Source organism: Salvia splendens, unplaced genomic scaffold (genome assembly GCF_004379255.2).
Source record: "Salvia splendens isolate huo1 unplaced genomic scaffold, SspV2 ctg316, whole genome shotgun sequence".
NCBI classification, from domain to species: domain Eukaryota; kingdom Viridiplantae; phylum Streptophyta; class Magnoliopsida; order Lamiales; family Lamiaceae; genus Salvia; species Salvia splendens.
This window is the reverse complement of record NW_024598958.1, coordinates 17,102-35,409: the sequence shown is the minus strand read 5'-3', so window position 1 is coordinate 35,409 and position 18,308 is coordinate 17,102. Positions and strand designations below refer to the sequence as shown.

Sequence of the window (18,308 nt, the reverse complement as noted above, 5' to 3'; positions counted from 1 at the left end):
ACTGTTTAAAAATTGACGGAACTGTTAGCTTAGAATCATCAATTGTGATTCGAATTGAAATGTTTGAGATAAAAAATTCAAAAATAATGTCTAAAATGGACATATGTTTCATGACCAATTTTGGTCTTTACTCTTAAATTTATTGCATTTAAAATTTTAATGAACTAGTTATGCAACTTTTTATATAATAGTTTTAATTAAGTAATTATAATTATATATGAAATAATAAAAAATTTGGTCTATCTTGTTGGGAGGTAAAATTGAAAATTTTTAAAAGGAAGGACTATGGAGTTAGTCTACGTTTTGTATCCAATATTTGCTACCTCTTCATCTCTGTGAAACGGTGGCAATCCAATGTGGAGTTGCAGTAAATATTCTTTTCCCAATTAAATTGAAGGTCAATGATGGAGTACGTACTAAACAAGCCCATCAGCCTAAAGCCCAAGAAAGAGTATCAGTTCGGCATGACTAAAGAGTTCAGTCCGGCATGACTAAAGAGTTCGGCCCCAGCCTACAGGCTCGGTAAAAGCCAACCAACCAAAACTCTGCTCTCAGGTCGGCCATCAAGCTCTACTCTCAGATCGGCAAAAGCTACTCGGCAATAATTCAGCAGTTCGGTCTCAGTATTCGACCGAACTGGGAGGATAGCGGACTCATGCATGACCTCCACGACATCCACGACATAATTACTGATGATTGTAAGCCACTGCCTAGTTAGTGGCCACGCAGGATCTCATGACCTCCACGACATCCACGACATAATTACTGATGATGTAAGCCACTGCCTAGTTAGTGGCCATGCAGGATCTCATGACCTCGATGACCTCCACGACTTAGGGTGGTGATGCAAGCCCCAATCTCAGTTCAATATATAAATAGAACTTAGATCTGACAGAGGAGGAGGCTCTCACTCTTTCGTTCCCTAGAGACAGAATAGATTATATAGCAAGTGTGTATTGTAAGCTGTAATCCCAGATCAAGCAATACAACCCTGCCCTCTTTTCCTCCCGTGGACGTAGATTTACCTCAGTAAATCGAACCACGTAAATTCATTGTGTCGTGATCTGTATTTTCCTGCATTCACAAACATCAGAAATTCGCCGATTCATCACTGGCGCCGTCTGTGGGAAGCAGAGAACCAAATCTGTGATAAAGCGAATTTTTGACCCTTTTTCCACCAAAAAAAAAAAAAAAAAAAATGCATGCCAGATCACATAACTCCCGTGCCTCCGTCCGTGAGGACCAAGCGGAAGCTAATCCAGCAGCCCATAGGCCTGGAAAGCAGCCTCGTGAGAAGTCTGTCTCCAGTTCTCACGGTTGAAGGAACAAGCCACTCCAGAAGTCGTCGCACCGAGTCTTCCCAGCAGCCCGATTTGAACGAGGCTTGTCAAGTTGTTTTTGGCCGAGAAGCAGGATGAATTCTTAGCATTCCTGCAAACAGGCCAAAAACCGAAGACGAAAGCGGTGAATTCTCCTTCCTCATCCAGACATGAAAGTCACTACCGCAGTAGTGCCGTGTCTTCCAGGAAGAAGAATCCTCAACCCCGACATGTTCCTGTTTCTCCTCGGCACCGGAATCACAGGAGAACCCCTTCTCCTCCGTACCAAAGAGATGTCGGGTTCGCCATGTACGGAGCATTAAAGACTCCGTTCTCGGACGATATCATCCGAACTCCTTTGCCGCGGAACTACCGGACACCGTCAATGACTTATGAGCGGACTAGTGGATCCTCATGACTTCTTGGGATGCTATCAATATAATATGGCGAACCAGGGTCTCAATGAGGTCCATATGTGCAAGCTGTTCCCCGAGCTGCTCATCGGGAACGCTAGAAGGTGGTTCGACAGCCTTCCTCAAGACAGCATTAGATCCTACCGAGATCTAATGGATGCTTTCCATAGGAGGTTCTTTCAGAAAGCGGAAGCCCGAATTACCTCGGCTCAGCTGCTTCTATACGTCAAGGTCGCGACGAACAGATCAGCGACTTCCTGACGAGATTTCATAAGGAATGCCTACAAGTAGATAATCTCAATGATCTACTTGTCATTTCGGCATTCCAAAATGGAATCCTGCCCGGAGCTCTCTACAGAAAAGCTCGTGGAGTGCGGCCCGCAAACAGCTCAAGAAATGTGGGACATTGCGGACCAGTTTTTCCCGTGCGGATGAGGCAGGACCGTCGAAAACGGTCTTTAGACAGCTCATCCCAAGAAGAGAAAAAGAAGCCCGATCAAAGCGGCCAGGTGCTTCCTCGCCGAACTCCTTTTGAAAGAATTCAAAGGGCACCGGTACAAGGCAGATTGGGGCCACGGCTCAATCCTGAGAAGCCGCCCGCTCAGTTCGTACCATTAAACAAGTCAAGAACGGAAATTTCGAACTACATTCCGATATGTTCGAAAAACCAAAGCGGATGACGAAATCAGCCGCGCGGCGACCTCAGGATCAATATTGCTCCTTCCATCAAGCCCACGGTCATGATACCGAGGAGTGCCGAAATTTGGCTGCAGGTATTGATGTTCTTGTGAAACAGGAACGTTAAAAAAATACCAAAGCAAGCAGCCGAAAAAGAACAAAAAGCAGAGAAGTGCGAACTGCAATCCTCAGGATCCGAAAAGGCATGAAGATCCCGAAGACGACGACGAGCCGCAATATGATGGAGTAATCCAGACTATTGATGCTCTCCCTGCCGGGAAGATTAAATCGTCCCTGAAGTCAGAGCGCAGAGGCTTCAATCGAGAGGAGCCAACGCATAAAAGGCTGAAGAAAGACGAAGTGATTACATTTTCAGATGCCGATCCCGTCCCAGCCATCTCTCCTCACCAAGACGCTATTGTCATTCAAGCCGAGTGGCAAACAAACTGATCCACAGAGTATTTGTGGATACAGGAGCGTCAGTCAGCGTTCTTTTTAAAGAATGTTTCGATAAAATGGAAGTGGATCCAGCTCGGCTCAGTCCGGCTCCACTTCCTCTGAAAAGTTTCGCCCAGGAGGACACCCGCCCTGAAGGTATTATCAGCCTTCCGATCACGGTGGGAAAAGCACCTACAAGCTCCAATACGATGATCGAGTTCTTTGTGGTAAAAGCTCGGTCCCCGTACAACATCATCCTGGGGAGAGACTGGCTCAACACAGTTCGGGCCGTTTGCTCTACTTATCACCTCACCATCAAGATCCCCACTAAAGGTGGGATAGCGGTCATCCGAGGTGATCAAAAAAGAGCAAAAGAATGTCTGCAGATTGCGCTTAAAAGTGCCGAGCAATCAGTTCGGCACCATCAAGCATAGCAATCACAGCAACCGGAATCAGAGGCAAGCGAGATGACCGAAGTCACTTTAGAGCCGAACTCAATGACCGTTCGGTTATACGAAGATGATCCATCCAGAACGGTCAAGATCGGCTTCGCAGGAACGCCTCTACTCCGAGAAAAGACCATTCAGCTCCTCAAGGAGTACAAAGATGTCTTTGCATGGTCTTCGTTGGACATGACCGGAGTGCCCCCCGAGGGTAATCACTCATCGGTTAAATATTGATCCTTCAATCCGGCCAGTAAACAGAAGCAGAGACTCTTTGCGGCAGAAAGAAGCCAAGTCATCCATGACGAAGTCCGCCAACTACTAAAAGCGGATGTACTATTCGAGGTGAAATATCCTTCTTGGGTGGCCAATCCTGTGATGATCAAGAAAAAAAGAAGGAGGATGGCGGATGTGCATAGATTTTACCGATCTAAACAAGCACTGTCCTAAAGATTGCTATCCCCTTCCGAATATAGATAAAAAAGTAGAAGCTTTGATCGGCTTCGAAATTTTCTGTTTTCTTGATTTATACAAAGGATATCACCAAGTGTTGATGGATGAGAGTGACGCTCCGAAAACAGCTTTCATTACCGATTTCGGCATTTTCGCTTATAAAAAGATGCCATTCGGTTTAAAGAATGCCGGAGCCACTTATCAAAGGATGGTAGACAAGCTTTTCCGGCACCTAATCGGAAAACAGGTTGAAGTGTATGTCGACGACATAGTTGTCAAAAGCAAAAGCACTTCGGAGTACGAAGACAACCTCAAATCCACTCTCGACGTGCTCCGAAAAGCTAACCTCAAACTCAACCCCCAAAAATGTACCTTTTTGGTAGATTCGGGAAAATTTCTGGGTTGTTGGGTTTCAAAGGACGGACTCAAGGCAAACCCTTCAAAAGTTCAGGTTATTCAGAACATGGCGATGCCGAAGTCCATACACGATGTGCAAAGATTAACTGGATGTCTAGCCGCATTGAATAGATTCCTTTCCCAAGCAGCCGAAAAGCAACTGCCGTTCTTCAAAGTGTTAAAAAAGGCACCAAAGTTTGAGTGGGGAGCCGAGCAGAAAAAGGCCTTTGGCGAGCTCAAAAGTTATGTAGCCGAGCTTCCAATTCTCTCTGCTCCAACAGATGCCGAAGTGATTTTCTTATACTTAGCGGCATCCGATCAAACCATTAGTGCGGTGCTTGTACGAGAAGAAGGCCTAAAGCAGTTTCCCATCTACTTTACAAGCCGAGCATTAAGAAGTCCAGAAACAAGGTATCAACCTCTGGAAAAAATTGCTCTGGCGTTAGTAAATGCAGCAAGGAGACTGCGGCCATACTTCTATGCTCACAAGGTATGCGTCTTAACCGATCTGCCTCTTCGGCAAAGTTTTGACCAAGCCAGAAGCATCAGGCAGAATCGCCAAATGGGCCATAGAGCTGGGAGAACACTCAATCGAGTACCTACCTCGGAAAGCCATCAAGGGACAAGCCTTGGCAGATTTTCTTGCAGAGGCCAAGTTCGATCAAGCAATCCCTGTCATTGCCGAACAGAAAAATTCTGCCCATGCCGAACTAGCACAGCCCTTGGAATCCGAAGAAGAGCCGCCGGACTGCTGGAGCGGATTCGTAGATGGAGCTTCGAATAAAACGGGAAGTGGAGCTGGTATTCTGCTTATCGCTCCCGATGGACACGAGGTAACCTATTCACTTCGGTTCTCATTCCCAACCACTAATAACGAAGCCGAATACGAAGCCCTCCTTGCCGGACTCCAGCTAGCGCAAAGTCTATATATCAAGTCTCTCAAAATCCATTGTGATTCACAAATCATAGTGAATCACATGTTGGGTACAAGTGAAGCCCGTGATGAGAGGATGAGGAAATATTTAGACAAAGCGCAAAGCATTAGCCGAAGTTTCTCTTATTTTCGGATAGTCCGCATTCCCAGAGCAGGAAACAGCCGGGCAGATACTTTAAGTAAGTTAGCCTCATGTCCAAGTTCAAAGGTGGAGGAATTGATGCACCGAAGCATTGATGAAGCTGAGGTACATTCAGTAGCCAGCTCGCCGAACTGGATGACGCCGATCTTACAGTATCTAAATCAAGGACAATTGCCCGAGGATAAGAGAGAAGCTCGGAAGATCACGTGCCGAGCACTTCGGTACGAACTTCATGAAGGAGTCCTCTTTAGAAGGTCTTACCTCCAGCCGTTATTGCGGTGCGTAGGACCAGAAGAGACGGACTACATCCTTAGAGAAGTTCATGAAGGATCGTGCGGTAGCCACATCGGAGCTAGAGCTTTAGCTAAAAAAGTTCTAAGATGGGGATATTATTGGCCAACCTTGGTACAAGAAGCAGTGCAGCTCGTCAAGACGTGCCCGAAGTGCCAAATCCATGCAAATATCCCAAGGATGCCGCAGACCGATCTATCCACTATGCAAAGCCCTTGGCCTTTCATGCAATGGGGTATAGACATAGTAGGACCACTACCACAAGCTCCTCGGCAAATGAAATTCCTTATCGTTGCCGTGGACTACTTTACGAAGTGGGTGGAAGCTGAACCATTAGCTACGATAACGAGCTCGAAGGCATTGGATTTCGTCTGGAAGAACATAGTGTGCCGATTCGGCATACCCCACATCCTCATCTCGGATAACGGGACTCAGTTCACCGACAAGACGTTCAAGAATTGGTGCCAAGAGCTGAATATTCAACAACGGTTCACTTCGGTCTCTCATCCACAAGCAAACGGACAAACGGAGGTAACAAATCGTATCCTGGTGAAAGGGTTAAAAGCTCGGTTAGAACAAGCCAAAGGACAATGGGTAGAAAATCTCCCTCAAGTCCTATGGTCCTACCGAACTACACCCACAACCTCCAACGGTGAAAACTCCGTACAGTCTTGTGTACGGCACTGAAGCCGTGATTCCGGTGGAGATCGGCATACCCAGTCCCCGAACTCTAAATTTCTCAGCAGAAATGAATGATGACGGACTGAGAGCCGAGCTAGATCTTGCCGAAGAAAGAAGAGAATTGGCATGCATAAAAGCAGCCAAGTACAAGGAGCAAGTAGCCCGGTATTACAACCAAAGGGTGAAGAAGCTGCAATTTCAAGTGGGAGATCTCGTCTTGAGAAACAACGAAGTAAGCCGAGTAGAAAAGCTGGGCAAGCTCGAACCCACATGGGAAGGTCCGTATCGGGTGTCAGAAGTCCTCGGCAAAGGGTCTTACAAATTGGCTCACATGTCAGGAGAACAGGTACCCCGAACATGGCACATTTCCAACCTCAAAAAGTTCCATTTGTAAGAGACAGTCCGGTCAGTCAGTCTTGAGTCCTGTTCGGTCAACGTGCTTTATTTGGTTTACTTGGTCTTTATTTGTCTCTGTGCGTTTTGTCTGTCTATGTGCGTGTCGTCTCTTACAAATGTTACTGAGGTATCTTGTTCTTCGAAGGTTGATCCCCTTCTTAGAACATATACAAGCTAAACGATTGTGAGTCAAAGCTTCTAAAGAGGATACAAGACCACAATTCAGCTTAAACAAGCACTTCGTCTGAAACGAACTGCAATAAGCCAACGATTGTGAAGTCAAAACTTCTAAAGAGGATACAAGACCACAATTCGGCTTGAAAATCAAGCACTTCGTCTGAAACGAACTGCAACGAAAGTCCGATTCTCGCGATAAAACTTGCCTGAATTAGGACAAGGGAAAGTCCGATCCACGCGATAAAACTCGCCGAATTAGGACAAGGGAAAGTCCGATCCCCAAATTAGGACAACGGAAAGTCCGATCCGAGCAATAAAATTCGCCAAATTAGGACACAAACTTAGTTCGGTCAAAGATGTTTATTTCATCAGACCAAAGACAAGTCCAGTCAAAAGAAAAGTTCACTTCATAAGACCGAGGACAAACGTCAACTTACCCCGTACCTTATCCAGAATGCCGAAGTAGTTCACTTCGCTTTTCGGGGGGGTAGTGATGGAGTACGTACTAAACAAGCCCATCAGCCTAAAGCCCAAGAAAGAGTATCAGTTCGGCATGACTAAAGAGTTCAGTCCGGCATGACTAAAGAGTTCGGCCCCAGCCTACAGCTCGGTAAAAGCCAACCAATCAAACTCTGCTCTCAGGTCGGCATCAAGCTCTACTCTCAGATCGGCAAAAGCTACTCGGCAATAATTCAGCAGTTCGGTCTCAGTATTCGACCGAACTGGGAGATAGCGGACTCATGCATGACCTCCACGACATCCACGACATAATTACTGATGATGTAAGCCACTGCCTAGTTAGTGGCCACGCAGGATCTCATGACCTCCACGACATCCACGACATAATTACTGATGATGTAAGCCACTGCCTAGTTAGTGGCCATGCAGGATCTCATGACCTCGATGACCTCCACGACTTAGGGTGGTGATGCAAGCCCCAATCTCAGTTCAATATATAAATAGAACTTAGATCTGACAGAGGAGGAGGCTCTCACTCTTTCGTTCCCTAGAGACATAATAGATTATATAGCAAGTGTGTATTGTAAGCTGTAATCCCAGATCAAGCAATACAACCCTGCCCTCTTTTCCTCCCGTGGACGTAGATTTACCTCAGTAAATCGAACCACGTAAATTCATTGTGTCGTGATCTGTATTTTCCTGCATTCACAAACATCAGAAATTCGCCGATTCATCAGTCAACAAAATTCATATATTTGTATAAATACATGTATGTTTAGTTGGGCATAATCATTCACATAGTCGGCAGTGAAGCTGAGAAAACGTAGTTTGCTTCTGCTTCAAACTCAGATTCCGTTTGTGAGATTTGATTTCCTTTAATTTTTGTATATAATGGCATGATATTTCCAGATTGTGCATTTGATGGTGCTCAATGTTCATCACTAATTATCATGTTTCACTTTCAGGAGAACAAATTGAAGAACGCGTAGTTGTTCTGTGACATTCTCTCAAGTGAGTTCTAATGTTTATTGCTTAGATTATGTGAAATTAATGAATTTTCATTTCAACCAGAATTAGCATAAATGTATTGCAAATTCATACCTGAATTTTGCGATGTTGCAGGGGGAAATGGTTGAATTTGGGAAGAAGTTGAAGGAAAGACAAATTGAAGAATGGAGAGGGTATGTGTATGATTCAATTCAGATTCAGTCTTCTCTCAAAAGTTAATAATTATTGGTTTACTGAAGTGATAGATATGCTTCACAAAGATTGGTATAAACCCTTACAATAACTTTAGATGTATGCTATAGCTGTCTAAGTTAGTGAACATGTATCCAGGAGAGGAGAACATGTACATAATTATTTCTATCATTACCTTCACTTATCTTTACTCTGAAAAGATTTACTTTTTGTGAAATTTAGATATTACATCAACTACAAATTAATGAAGAAAAATGTAAAGCAGTACGCAAATCAAATTGAAGCTGGGGCACTGGAACGGCGCCATGTTCTCAAGGATTTCTCCAGAATGCTGGATAATCAGGTAAGTAGTAAATATTCGACGGTTCGTCAAACTCTTTTCGTTTTTGACTGTATATATATGTATTCTGTCAACATGGTATGAGCTAGATAATGTTAATTGAAATGATACCAGTTTGTAGACAGAAGTATTGGATCATAATGCAAATACAATATTTCTGATAAGGTTAAAATGAAAATCTGCAGTTACATGGAAATTATTATGGTTTACGGTTTATGTGTTTTCTGAAATATTGAATACGGATAATCTATCTCTCTCAAATGCCATCTTTGTTTGTGCTGTAGGTTTATTGTGATCTCTAATAACTTCAGATCAATGTTATCAAATAGCAGATATGGCGGTGCCATGGCGCTATGGCATGGCGTTCGGTGATGGAAACGCCATAGTACCATGGCGCTGCCATAGCACCGCCATATCTGCCATTTGACAACATTGCGTGTGTACTGCATTTAGGAATGAGGCATTATGCAAGAGACATGGAGATTAGAGTTGTATTTTATGCTTTTTATTTGTTTTAATAGTTTTAGATGTTATACTTTTATTATTTTCTAATTTTTGAATTATATATATATATATATAAGTATTATTTTATTTATTTAATTATTGACCGCCATATCCGCCATACTAATACGCCATATCCCTGTGGCGGTTTTTAGGCGAACCGCCATAAGCCGCCATACGAGATTGATAACATTGCTTCAGATCTAATGAAGTAAACAATTTTTAACAAATATGCTGGAGTAGAGGACTTCTGACATTTTGTTTGTAGACATTTGTATTCTTATGAATGATTATTTTCATGCTCGCCACAGTAAGCTTAAGAGATTTGTTTGCACAACTTTTGCAATGTAGTTTATATATTGCCTTTCTGTCACTGCAGATAGAAAAAATTGTTCTCTTTATGCTGGAACAACAAGGCCTACTCGCTAGCAGGATTGCCCAGCTGAATGAACAACAAGAGGCTATTCTAGAACAACCTGACATATCAAAAATATCTGAGCTACGAGAAGCTTACAGGGAAGTTGGGAAGGATCTCCTAAAGCTCCTTCTTTTTGTTGAAATGAATGCCATCGGTCTAAGGAAGATCCTTAAGAAGTTTGATAAGCGATTTGGATACAAATTCACAGATTACTACGTCAAAACTCGTGCTAATCATCCTTATTCCCAGCTTCAGCAAGTATTCAAGCATGTGGTAAGATTAAATGGAAATGGATCTCATTGCTTCTGTTTTGTTGCCCTTTTTTAATGTACCTGGAGATAATCTGCAAATATTTGTTTCCTCAGCTTTACTGAAGCTATCACAACATCAATAATGAGGCCAACTAGTGATGCCAAAACTAAGAAAAATGTAATTTGAACATAACATGATCAGCATTGCTGGTGACTGTAGGGTTTGGGTGCCGTGGTTGGAGCTATATCTCGCAATCTTGCTGATCTTCAGGACCGCCAGGGAAGCTACTTATCGATTTATGATCAGCCTGCACTCCCACTCCAGGTATACATGTGTTCTTATTCTTATAGTTTTCTTTGTTTTTGTGATAGATTACTGCTTGAGAATTTATTCTTTATGATTTTTATGGTTCGGCAGGAGCCTGTTGTTGACTCACTACAATCAGCTGTTGACAGATTAACCCATTCAACAAATTTCCTTGAGTTTTTGGGCCAACATGCACTTATCATGCACGACGAGTTGCCTTCTGTTGTAGAAGAGCATATTGACAATCAGAGATACCATTTCATGTCGCTAATTCTGAACTTGGCAAACACCTTTCTTTATATGGTCAACACATATATTATTGTTCCCACCGCAGATGACTACTCTACAAGCCTTGGTGCAGCTCCAACAGTCTGTGGTATCGTAATTGGGGCAATGGCAGTTGCACAGATATTTTCTTCTGTGTACTTCAGTGCTTGGTCTAACAAGTCATACTTCAGACCTTTGGTCTTTAGCAGCATAGTTCTCCTTATTGGAAACGCTATGTATGCATTGGCTTATGACTCCAAGTCATTAACACTACTTTTGCTTGGTCGTGTATTTTGTGGGTAGGTAACTGATTGGTATCCCTGTGTCTCTGTGTCTATTCTTATTTTACTCTTTATTGATCGGTCTCCTTGCATACTTGTATGGTTTATGTGTATAGCATTTGCATGCCAGCATGCCTGTGTGGTTTGTTTAATATCTCTTTCCTTTTATTTTTATAATGAGTTAATTGCTGAATGTTTATTGTCTACGTCTTAGGTGCTTTTGCTATATCTTGATTAGTGCTGCTGATTCCTAGTCAAAGTCCAAAATCATGTAGATTAAGGAATAGATTTTCCAGATGAGGGACAACAATGCTGTGTGAAAAACTAAGGAATTTAAAATTGAAGGATTTGAAAGAAATAGATTTCAAGTCTGTCCTTATAGTGGAATCCCCCCCCCCCCCAATAGGCAAAAGATCATTCAAATCAAGAGGGTGAATTTCATATTAAATAACCTGTTGATTTGTAACGGATCATCAAATCCTTCAGCCTAAAACAACCTAAGGACAATTTGTGGGAAACTGATTGATGTGTTCCCTAGCTTAAAATCTAATGTTTGTCCTACTACTTGGTCAGCAGACTTCAGCCTTCTCTTTACTAACTTTCTTAACTTGGCCTAAAAGAAAATCCATATTCAAGTGAAGATCTGATACACATTGAATGATAATACACATGAGATTTTCTGTCTTAAAGCTGACACTTACATTTGCATTCTGAATGCTGTGTACCTAATCTCGAAGTAATTGACATTGATGGGATTAATGATTTGATGGTTCCCCTTGTTTTTCGCACAATTGCAGTTTGGGTTCTGCAAGAGCAGTTAATCGGCGTTATATTAGTGACTGTGTGCCACTTAAAATCCGGATGCAGGCTTCTGCTGGTTTTGTTAGTGCAAGTGCATTGGGAATGGCATGCGGCCCTGCATTTGCAGGGCTACTTCAAACTAATTTCAGGATCTTCGATATCACATTTAATCAAGTCACTCTACCTGGCTGGGTAATGACTATCGCGTGGGCATGCTATTTAGTATTGTTGTCGATCTCATTCATAGAACCTGCTTGTGAGATTGAAGTCGACGATGCCCCAGAGAAATCTAGTGCTGGTATGTACATTGCAATTTAGTGCTTTTGGTATGGAGAGAAAAGCATCGATTCACATATAATGAAATAACAAAGAGACCATGAATGAACATGAACCTTTTTGATAAAATAACTGAAAGAACAATGAAAGAAACAGGTGAATGCCTTCCTCTTGCGAGGCCTCGGAAAGACTTCCGCCGCAAATTAATCCCATTCATGCCTCTCCTATGCATCCATAGGGAGGTATTTATACAACTTACAAGACTCCTAATTGAAATAGACTTGGAAAGGTAGACCCCTGTAGAACAAAGCCTTGGCTGATGCTGATCTAAGCAATTCTGTTAAGTTGAAGATTTACCCTTATTTTTTCATCTAGCTTTTATGATTCTTAATTGCTGTTTGTTCTGGCTTCATGTGTAGGCCTGCTCACAAGCAGGCCGAGTTGCAAATACGGAAAGACACTTAAAATTTGATAATCCATTTGTTTGTGACAGCAAAAAATGATAAGCTAGAGAAGGGACTTGCACAACCATTGCTTATGTCAACAGAACATGAGCAAGATGATGATGGGGATCAAGAATGTGATGCTAGTGAAGAGGCTCCAGAGGAATCACGTCGACCAGCGAACTCACTAGGAGCAGCCTATAGGCTACTCACACCATCTGTAAAGGTAATAAAAAGAAAAACACTCGTGGACTTACGTTTGTCTGAGCTGTTTAGACTTACCTATATCTGCATAATTATTCTCAGAAAAAAATACCTGCAATTGTTCCCTTTTGGTTTATAACTAGTGCATCTATGTCATATGAATGATTCTTTTGGACATGTTTCTCATAAAAATTTAATGTTTAACATCCTTCCAGTCTCCTGAACACTTCATATATTAACAATCATATATCACATCATAGAACACCATCAAAGTTGATTAATGGGGGTATCAATCAATCTCATAGGCATCACGATAGTTCTTGTCATTTTTTTCTTGTTGAGGCAATGTATGAAAAAATGCAGCTGGAATACTGCTGCATTGATACATTCAAATTCGTTTGATTAGATGCAGTTATAGGGTAAAATTTATGCCTCTTCATCTCCAATGCTGCACTCCATTTCTGGCTCTAACTCCACATTAAACTACTCTATTGACATCTAACTTTGACTAAGATGCTTTTCTCAATTAATTTTGGTGCGTGACCTTATATGTCCATATTGTTGAATGAGGACTTCTAATAGTTCTCCATGATTGTTGTACTAGAAATGGAGCAAACTTGTGAACTGGACATATTAAGATTTTTGTAACACTATCAAAGTACTATTTGTAAGTTTCAGATTATTTCAGTGATTTGTGATCATATAACCTGGACTTTATGCATTTATGCAATAACCAATTTTTGGTCCTTCTGATGTTTCAAAAGCTCTTTTATTTGCTGGTCATGTTGAGTAGTAAAACTCTTGTTTATATACCTGGTAAAAGTTTATATTCTGTATGCTATTTGCAGGTTCAGTTGTTGATATACTTCATGCTCAAATACGCAATGGAGATCCTCCTTTCAGAATCAAGTGTAATCTCATCATACTATTTTGGTTGGACAACTAGTGAAGTGTCAATCTTTCTTGCCAGCCTTGGCCTTACGGTTCTTCCTATAAACATTGTTGTTGGAAGTTACATAAGCAATATGTTTGAGGACAGGTAATTTCTTATCTCTTATATCAATGAAACGTCTAAAGCAAGTGTGCACTACGTAGTACATACGTGTTTGACAGCACAATCTCATTTTTATGCGAGTACTTATGATCTTGAGCCAAACATGCTAATATTTATTCCCATCGATCTCTTGGCAGGCAAATATTACTGGCATCTGAAATTGTGGTCTTTCTGGGTATACTTTTTAGTTTCCAGTTTATTGTCCCATATTCCGTGCCACAATATGTCTGTTCAGGGCTCATCATGTTTGTAGCTGCTGAAGTACTGGAAGGTAATATCTCATTAAACATGACAAATAGCATAACTGCATAACCGAAATATATCCAAGAATGTTGTTGATGATATGTTGTGGGATCATTCCAGGCGTCAATCTGTCGCTGCTCTCCAGAGTTATGTCGTCCAGGCTTTCTCGTGGAACATACAATGGTGGACTTCTGTCGACAGAAGCTGGGACGTTTGCTCGAGTGGTTGCAGATGCAACGATCACCATAGGTGGTTATTTCGGGGAGAGTAACCTCTTGAATCTCACCCTCATTCCTTCTCTGGTGATTTGCATAGGTTCCATTGTAGCTACATGCTGTACCTACAATTCTCTTTACTAAACTCATTTTGGGTATGGTTCATTCATTTTTTTATTGGTTATGGAGTGTAAATCCAAATTTTTGGATCTTTGATTGCTTGAATAAATGTGTAAATAAAGAGGAAATTCTTCATTTTCCTTAAAATGTGAGTATCTCATCTCATCTACTATATGCTACTGTTGTTGATTCAGCTGAAGGCTTTGTTTTTGTTGTTTTTGTCTATGAACATACACAAAAATTTTAAATAGGAAAGAAGTAATATCCATCTTTTGATTTCTTTATCTACTTCCCTCTGTCCCAAGGAAGATGACTCCTTCCTTGGCATCACGGGAATTTATGCAACTTTATTTTGTGTGTACAATTGAGAGAGTAAAGTAAAAAAGAGGGAATACAGTAGAGAGAAAAGTGTTTCCATTTTTAGTAATAGATAATCTTAGTTGGGACAAACCAAAAAGAAAAGTGAGTCATCTTCAATTGGACAAAGGAACATGTGACAAATGTTTATATTAGTTTTTTAATAAAAGATTTAAGTAGTGGTGAAATTTAAACCTTTTTATTTATTTTTAATTTAAGGAATTAGATTTTCTTAATCATGGTAGTTATCGTATTATATACTACTCACTTTGTCTCATAAGATTATTCACTTTTTCCTTTTCAGTCCGTCTCACAAAAATATGCATTTTCTAAATCTGAAAACTTTCATCTCTAATGAGGTGTGACTCGTTCTCCACTAACAATACTTTAGTTATTTACTTTTTCTTTCTACTTCTCTCTTACTTTACTAATTGTGTATTACAACTCGTGTCCAACCAAAAATGCATATTCTTGTGTAACGGAAAGAGTACATCTTTTTTTAATTTAAGGGGTTTCTCAATCTAAGGATTTTTTTTTGTTTCATTTCAAAGTTGCGATTCAAAGATATTTGTCTCATGCCTTACCACTCCCTAGCCAACTACCACACACATGTTAGGTCCCCATTTGTAATGAAGAAATGGAACGTGGATAGAATAGAATGGAAAAAAAGGATTAAATTATAAATTTTATGTCTTCTAAAATATAAATTATAAATCATACTTACTAAATAAATAATTAAAATAAAATAAAATTTGGAATCACATTTCATTCCATGTTGGTATGAGCTTATAACGTAAGTTAAGGAAACAAAGTCCAACCCCCCTAATTTGGGTTATCAATAATAACTGTCGAACTGTATGTGAAAATTATAGATATCAACCAAGGAAACTGTGTATCATGTGGGGACTTTATTACAAACGATACAAACTGAAAAATAATTGACTTATGTACCATCATTATGAATTTTCGAGGTCCCCTTCGGGTAACGTACAAAATTTAAAAGGAAAAAGGTCTATTTCTTGGCCACCACACTACAGATAAGCGCCGGCCACATCACAATTCCCATTTCGTCTTTTGTTTATTTGTTAGTGGATTATACGAAGTCATCGGTCATATTAATGCTTTATTTTATGTTTGGACAAATTAAAAAAAGGAGCATGAATCTTTGTAACAAGAATACTACTAGTAGACATTAGAAACTAAACATTGTGATTGATGAAAGACTTGGTCAAGCATAGATAGATAGATAGATAGGTCTCATGACAAGCTGGCCATTCATTTTCAGCAAATTGAAATTAGATAGGATGAAAAGAAGGCAACTCAAAACTCACAAATGCAATCACCAAATTGCATTAAAGAGGCCTCAAAGGCGTGCTTTAGCACCTGCTGCGCCAATCCCCTTCCCTCCGCGGCCGACTCCACCCCCGGCCGCAACTTCGTCTCCGCAATCCTCTCCACTCTCCATCCACACACAAGTTTCACCAATCACGAGTCACTCCCCTCGCTGCGGGACCTCCTCTCGCGCCTCAGAGACGCCGTCCCCAACTACTTCAACACCGTCCTCGCTGACAGCGTCAGAGCTCTGGAATACAACCACTTCCTTCTCTCCAACCACGTCTGCCTCGACTACGTCGGCCACGGCCTATTCTCCTACGCCCAAAACCCGTATGCAGACGACAGCTTCTTTGACTTTTCCTACTGCTCTACCAACTTCACCTCCTACCTCCTCTACGGCGCCGAGGAGGCCCAATTCCACGCCTCCGCGAAGCAAAGAATCTTGAAGTACATGAACCTTTCCGAGGAAGACTACTCGCTAGTCTTCACGGCCAGTCAATCGTCGGCATTCAGCCTCCTCGCAAACTCCTACCCCTTCGACTCCCACCAGAGCCTCGTCACAGTCTATGACCATGACAACGAGGCTCTGGAGGTGATGATACAGGCCGCCAGAAAACGCGGCGCACGGCCACAGTCCGCCACGTTTTCCTGGCCTGGCCTCAGAGTCAATTCCAGGAAACTGAGGAAAATTTTAAAGAACAAAAAACGCGGCCTGTTTGTGTTCCCACTCCAATCGAAAATGAGCGGAGCTCGTTATTCGTATCAGTGGATGAATATGGCGAGAGAGAAAGGATGGCACGTGTTGCTGGATGCATCAGCTTTAGCACCAAAGGAAATGGAGACATTAGGCCTCTCTCTCTTCCACCCGGATTTCCTCATCTCTTCATTCTTCAACATTTTCGGCCGAAACCCGGCCGGATTCTGTTGTCTCTTCATCAAGAAATCCAACGTTTCTCTACTCTCTCAATCCTCGACTAACATGGGAATCATCAACCTCGTACCACCTATCAAATCGTCTTCTTCCAGCTCGGAAGAGCGCAAATTGTTGTCCGAGATAGTGGAATTGGATCGTGATAAGGCGATCGAGTTCCGCGGCCTGGATAACGCGGACGCATTGGGCCTGATTCTGATCAGCAGCAGGCTGAGGTACCTGGTGAACTGGCTGGTGAACGCGCTGACGAGTCTCCGGCATCCGAACGCCGGGAATGGGGTGCAGCTGGTGACGGTGTACGGGCCGAGGATCAGGGTGGACCGAGGGCCGGCGATCGCGTTCAATGTGTGCGATTGGAAGGGGGAGAGAGTTGAGCCGCTTTTGGTGCAGAAATTGGCTTGTCGAAACAACATCTGTGTCAGCATTGGGGTGTTGAAAAACGTGTGTTTTGAGGGAAGTTTGGGAGTGGTGTGGGCTTCAATAGGGATGTTAACCAATTTCGAAGATGTGTACAGATTGTGGGCATTTGTTGCGAGGTTTTTGGATGCTGATTTCGTGGAGAAGGAGAAATGGCGTTACACCGCGCTTAATCAGACAACTGTTGAGGTTTAAGTTTAACTACTATGCTCCATCATCCATAATTCTCACTCCATTATTTTTTTTGTTCCTAATCATTGCAACCAAAATTGAATGATATTCAACACTTTATTTAATCAAACAACTGTTGAGGTTTAACATCAACGCCCTTTAGAACGCAAATAAATCATATTCTCTCATATCTCAAGGTAGTTGAATCATTTTTTTTTGCGTTTTTAATATTGAGGGTTCTCTTTACTTACTTCACTCTCTTTCCACATGCATTAACTATTTAATACTATTATTTTCTTAAAACACGTGCAGAAAAGACCTCAACAACCTTGGGACGAAGAGAGTATAATGAATTAAAAAACGATTTAAATGGTTAGGTAACATATCGCTTATGATTCTCTAAAGAATCAAAGATAGCATATGACGTCTCCAAGTGATGTCTCTAATTTGGTTTTTGCTCCACCGCATATGTTCTAATCCTTTTTTCAAAGTCTTTATTTGATCATTGTGTTGCAAAGCTTATCAAATGATTCAGGACTTAACAACAAAAAAAGACAGAGCTTTAGCTACAAAAGAGACAGATAGTTGATAAAAATCGAAAAACCCTAGAGAGGATTTTTTAAAATTAGATGAAATAAAATTAGTTGTTTGTCTCTTCTCGTGTCTCTTTTATAGAGTTGTTATGTGTCAAACTAGGGATTCATGGAGGTTGGACTGAACCCACAAGTGTTGGACTTTACTAATTAAATTGAGCTTCAATTTAATCCTAACCTAAACAAATATTATAATTAGCCACTAGATTAGACTAATATTTACTGCCCGTCCAATTCAAAATTACGATTAATCCGGAATTTCTCTTTACTACAAGGAGGGAGAAACAATCACTAAATTAGTATCACCAAAATGGTGATGTTGAATCACTGTTTTTTTTATTGTGAAAATGGCAAGATTAAATG

At 41.5% G+C, this 18,308-nt stretch overlaps 2 protein-coding genes across 3 annotated transcripts; both read left to right on the top strand.

Annotated features, from left to right (window-relative positions):
* The first annotated feature begins 303 nt into the window (after window positions 1–303).
* On the top strand, window positions 304–14,288 carry LOC121789723 (SPX domain-containing membrane protein At4g22990-like). 2 transcript variants are annotated; one of them, XM_042188104.1, is made up of 12 exons: window positions 304–397; window positions 8,186–8,231; window positions 8,343–8,401; window positions 8,643–8,763; window positions 9,641–9,952; window positions 10,151–10,255; window positions 10,349–10,803; window positions 11,583–11,884; window positions 12,356–12,531; window positions 13,358–13,548; window positions 13,701–13,834; window positions 13,927–14,288. In XM_042188104.1, exons 3-12 carry the CDS (start codon window positions 8,349–8,351, stop codon window positions 14,163–14,165), a joined length of 2,088 nt encoding a protein of 695 aa, XP_042044038.1. In that variant the 5' UTR covers window positions 304–397; window positions 8,186–8,231; window positions 8,343–8,348; the 3' UTR covers window positions 14,166–14,288. The 2 variants fall into 2 exon arrangements, with proteins under 2 accessions (XP_042044038.1, XP_042044037.1); XM_042188103.1 differs by lacking the exon at window positions 304–397 and adding an exon at window positions 7,960–8,078.
* A 1,459-nt stretch (window positions 14,289–15,747) lies between these two features.
* LOC121789722 (molybdenum cofactor sulfurase-like) lies at window positions 15,748–17,540 on the top strand. The gene has a single exon (XM_042188102.1). It carries the CDS (start codon window positions 15,832–15,834, stop codon window positions 17,374–17,376), a length of 1,545 nt encoding a protein of 514 aa, XP_042044036.1. The 5' UTR covers window positions 15,748–15,831; the 3' UTR covers window positions 17,377–17,540.
* The last annotated feature ends 768 nt before the right edge of the window (window positions 17,541–18,308 follow it).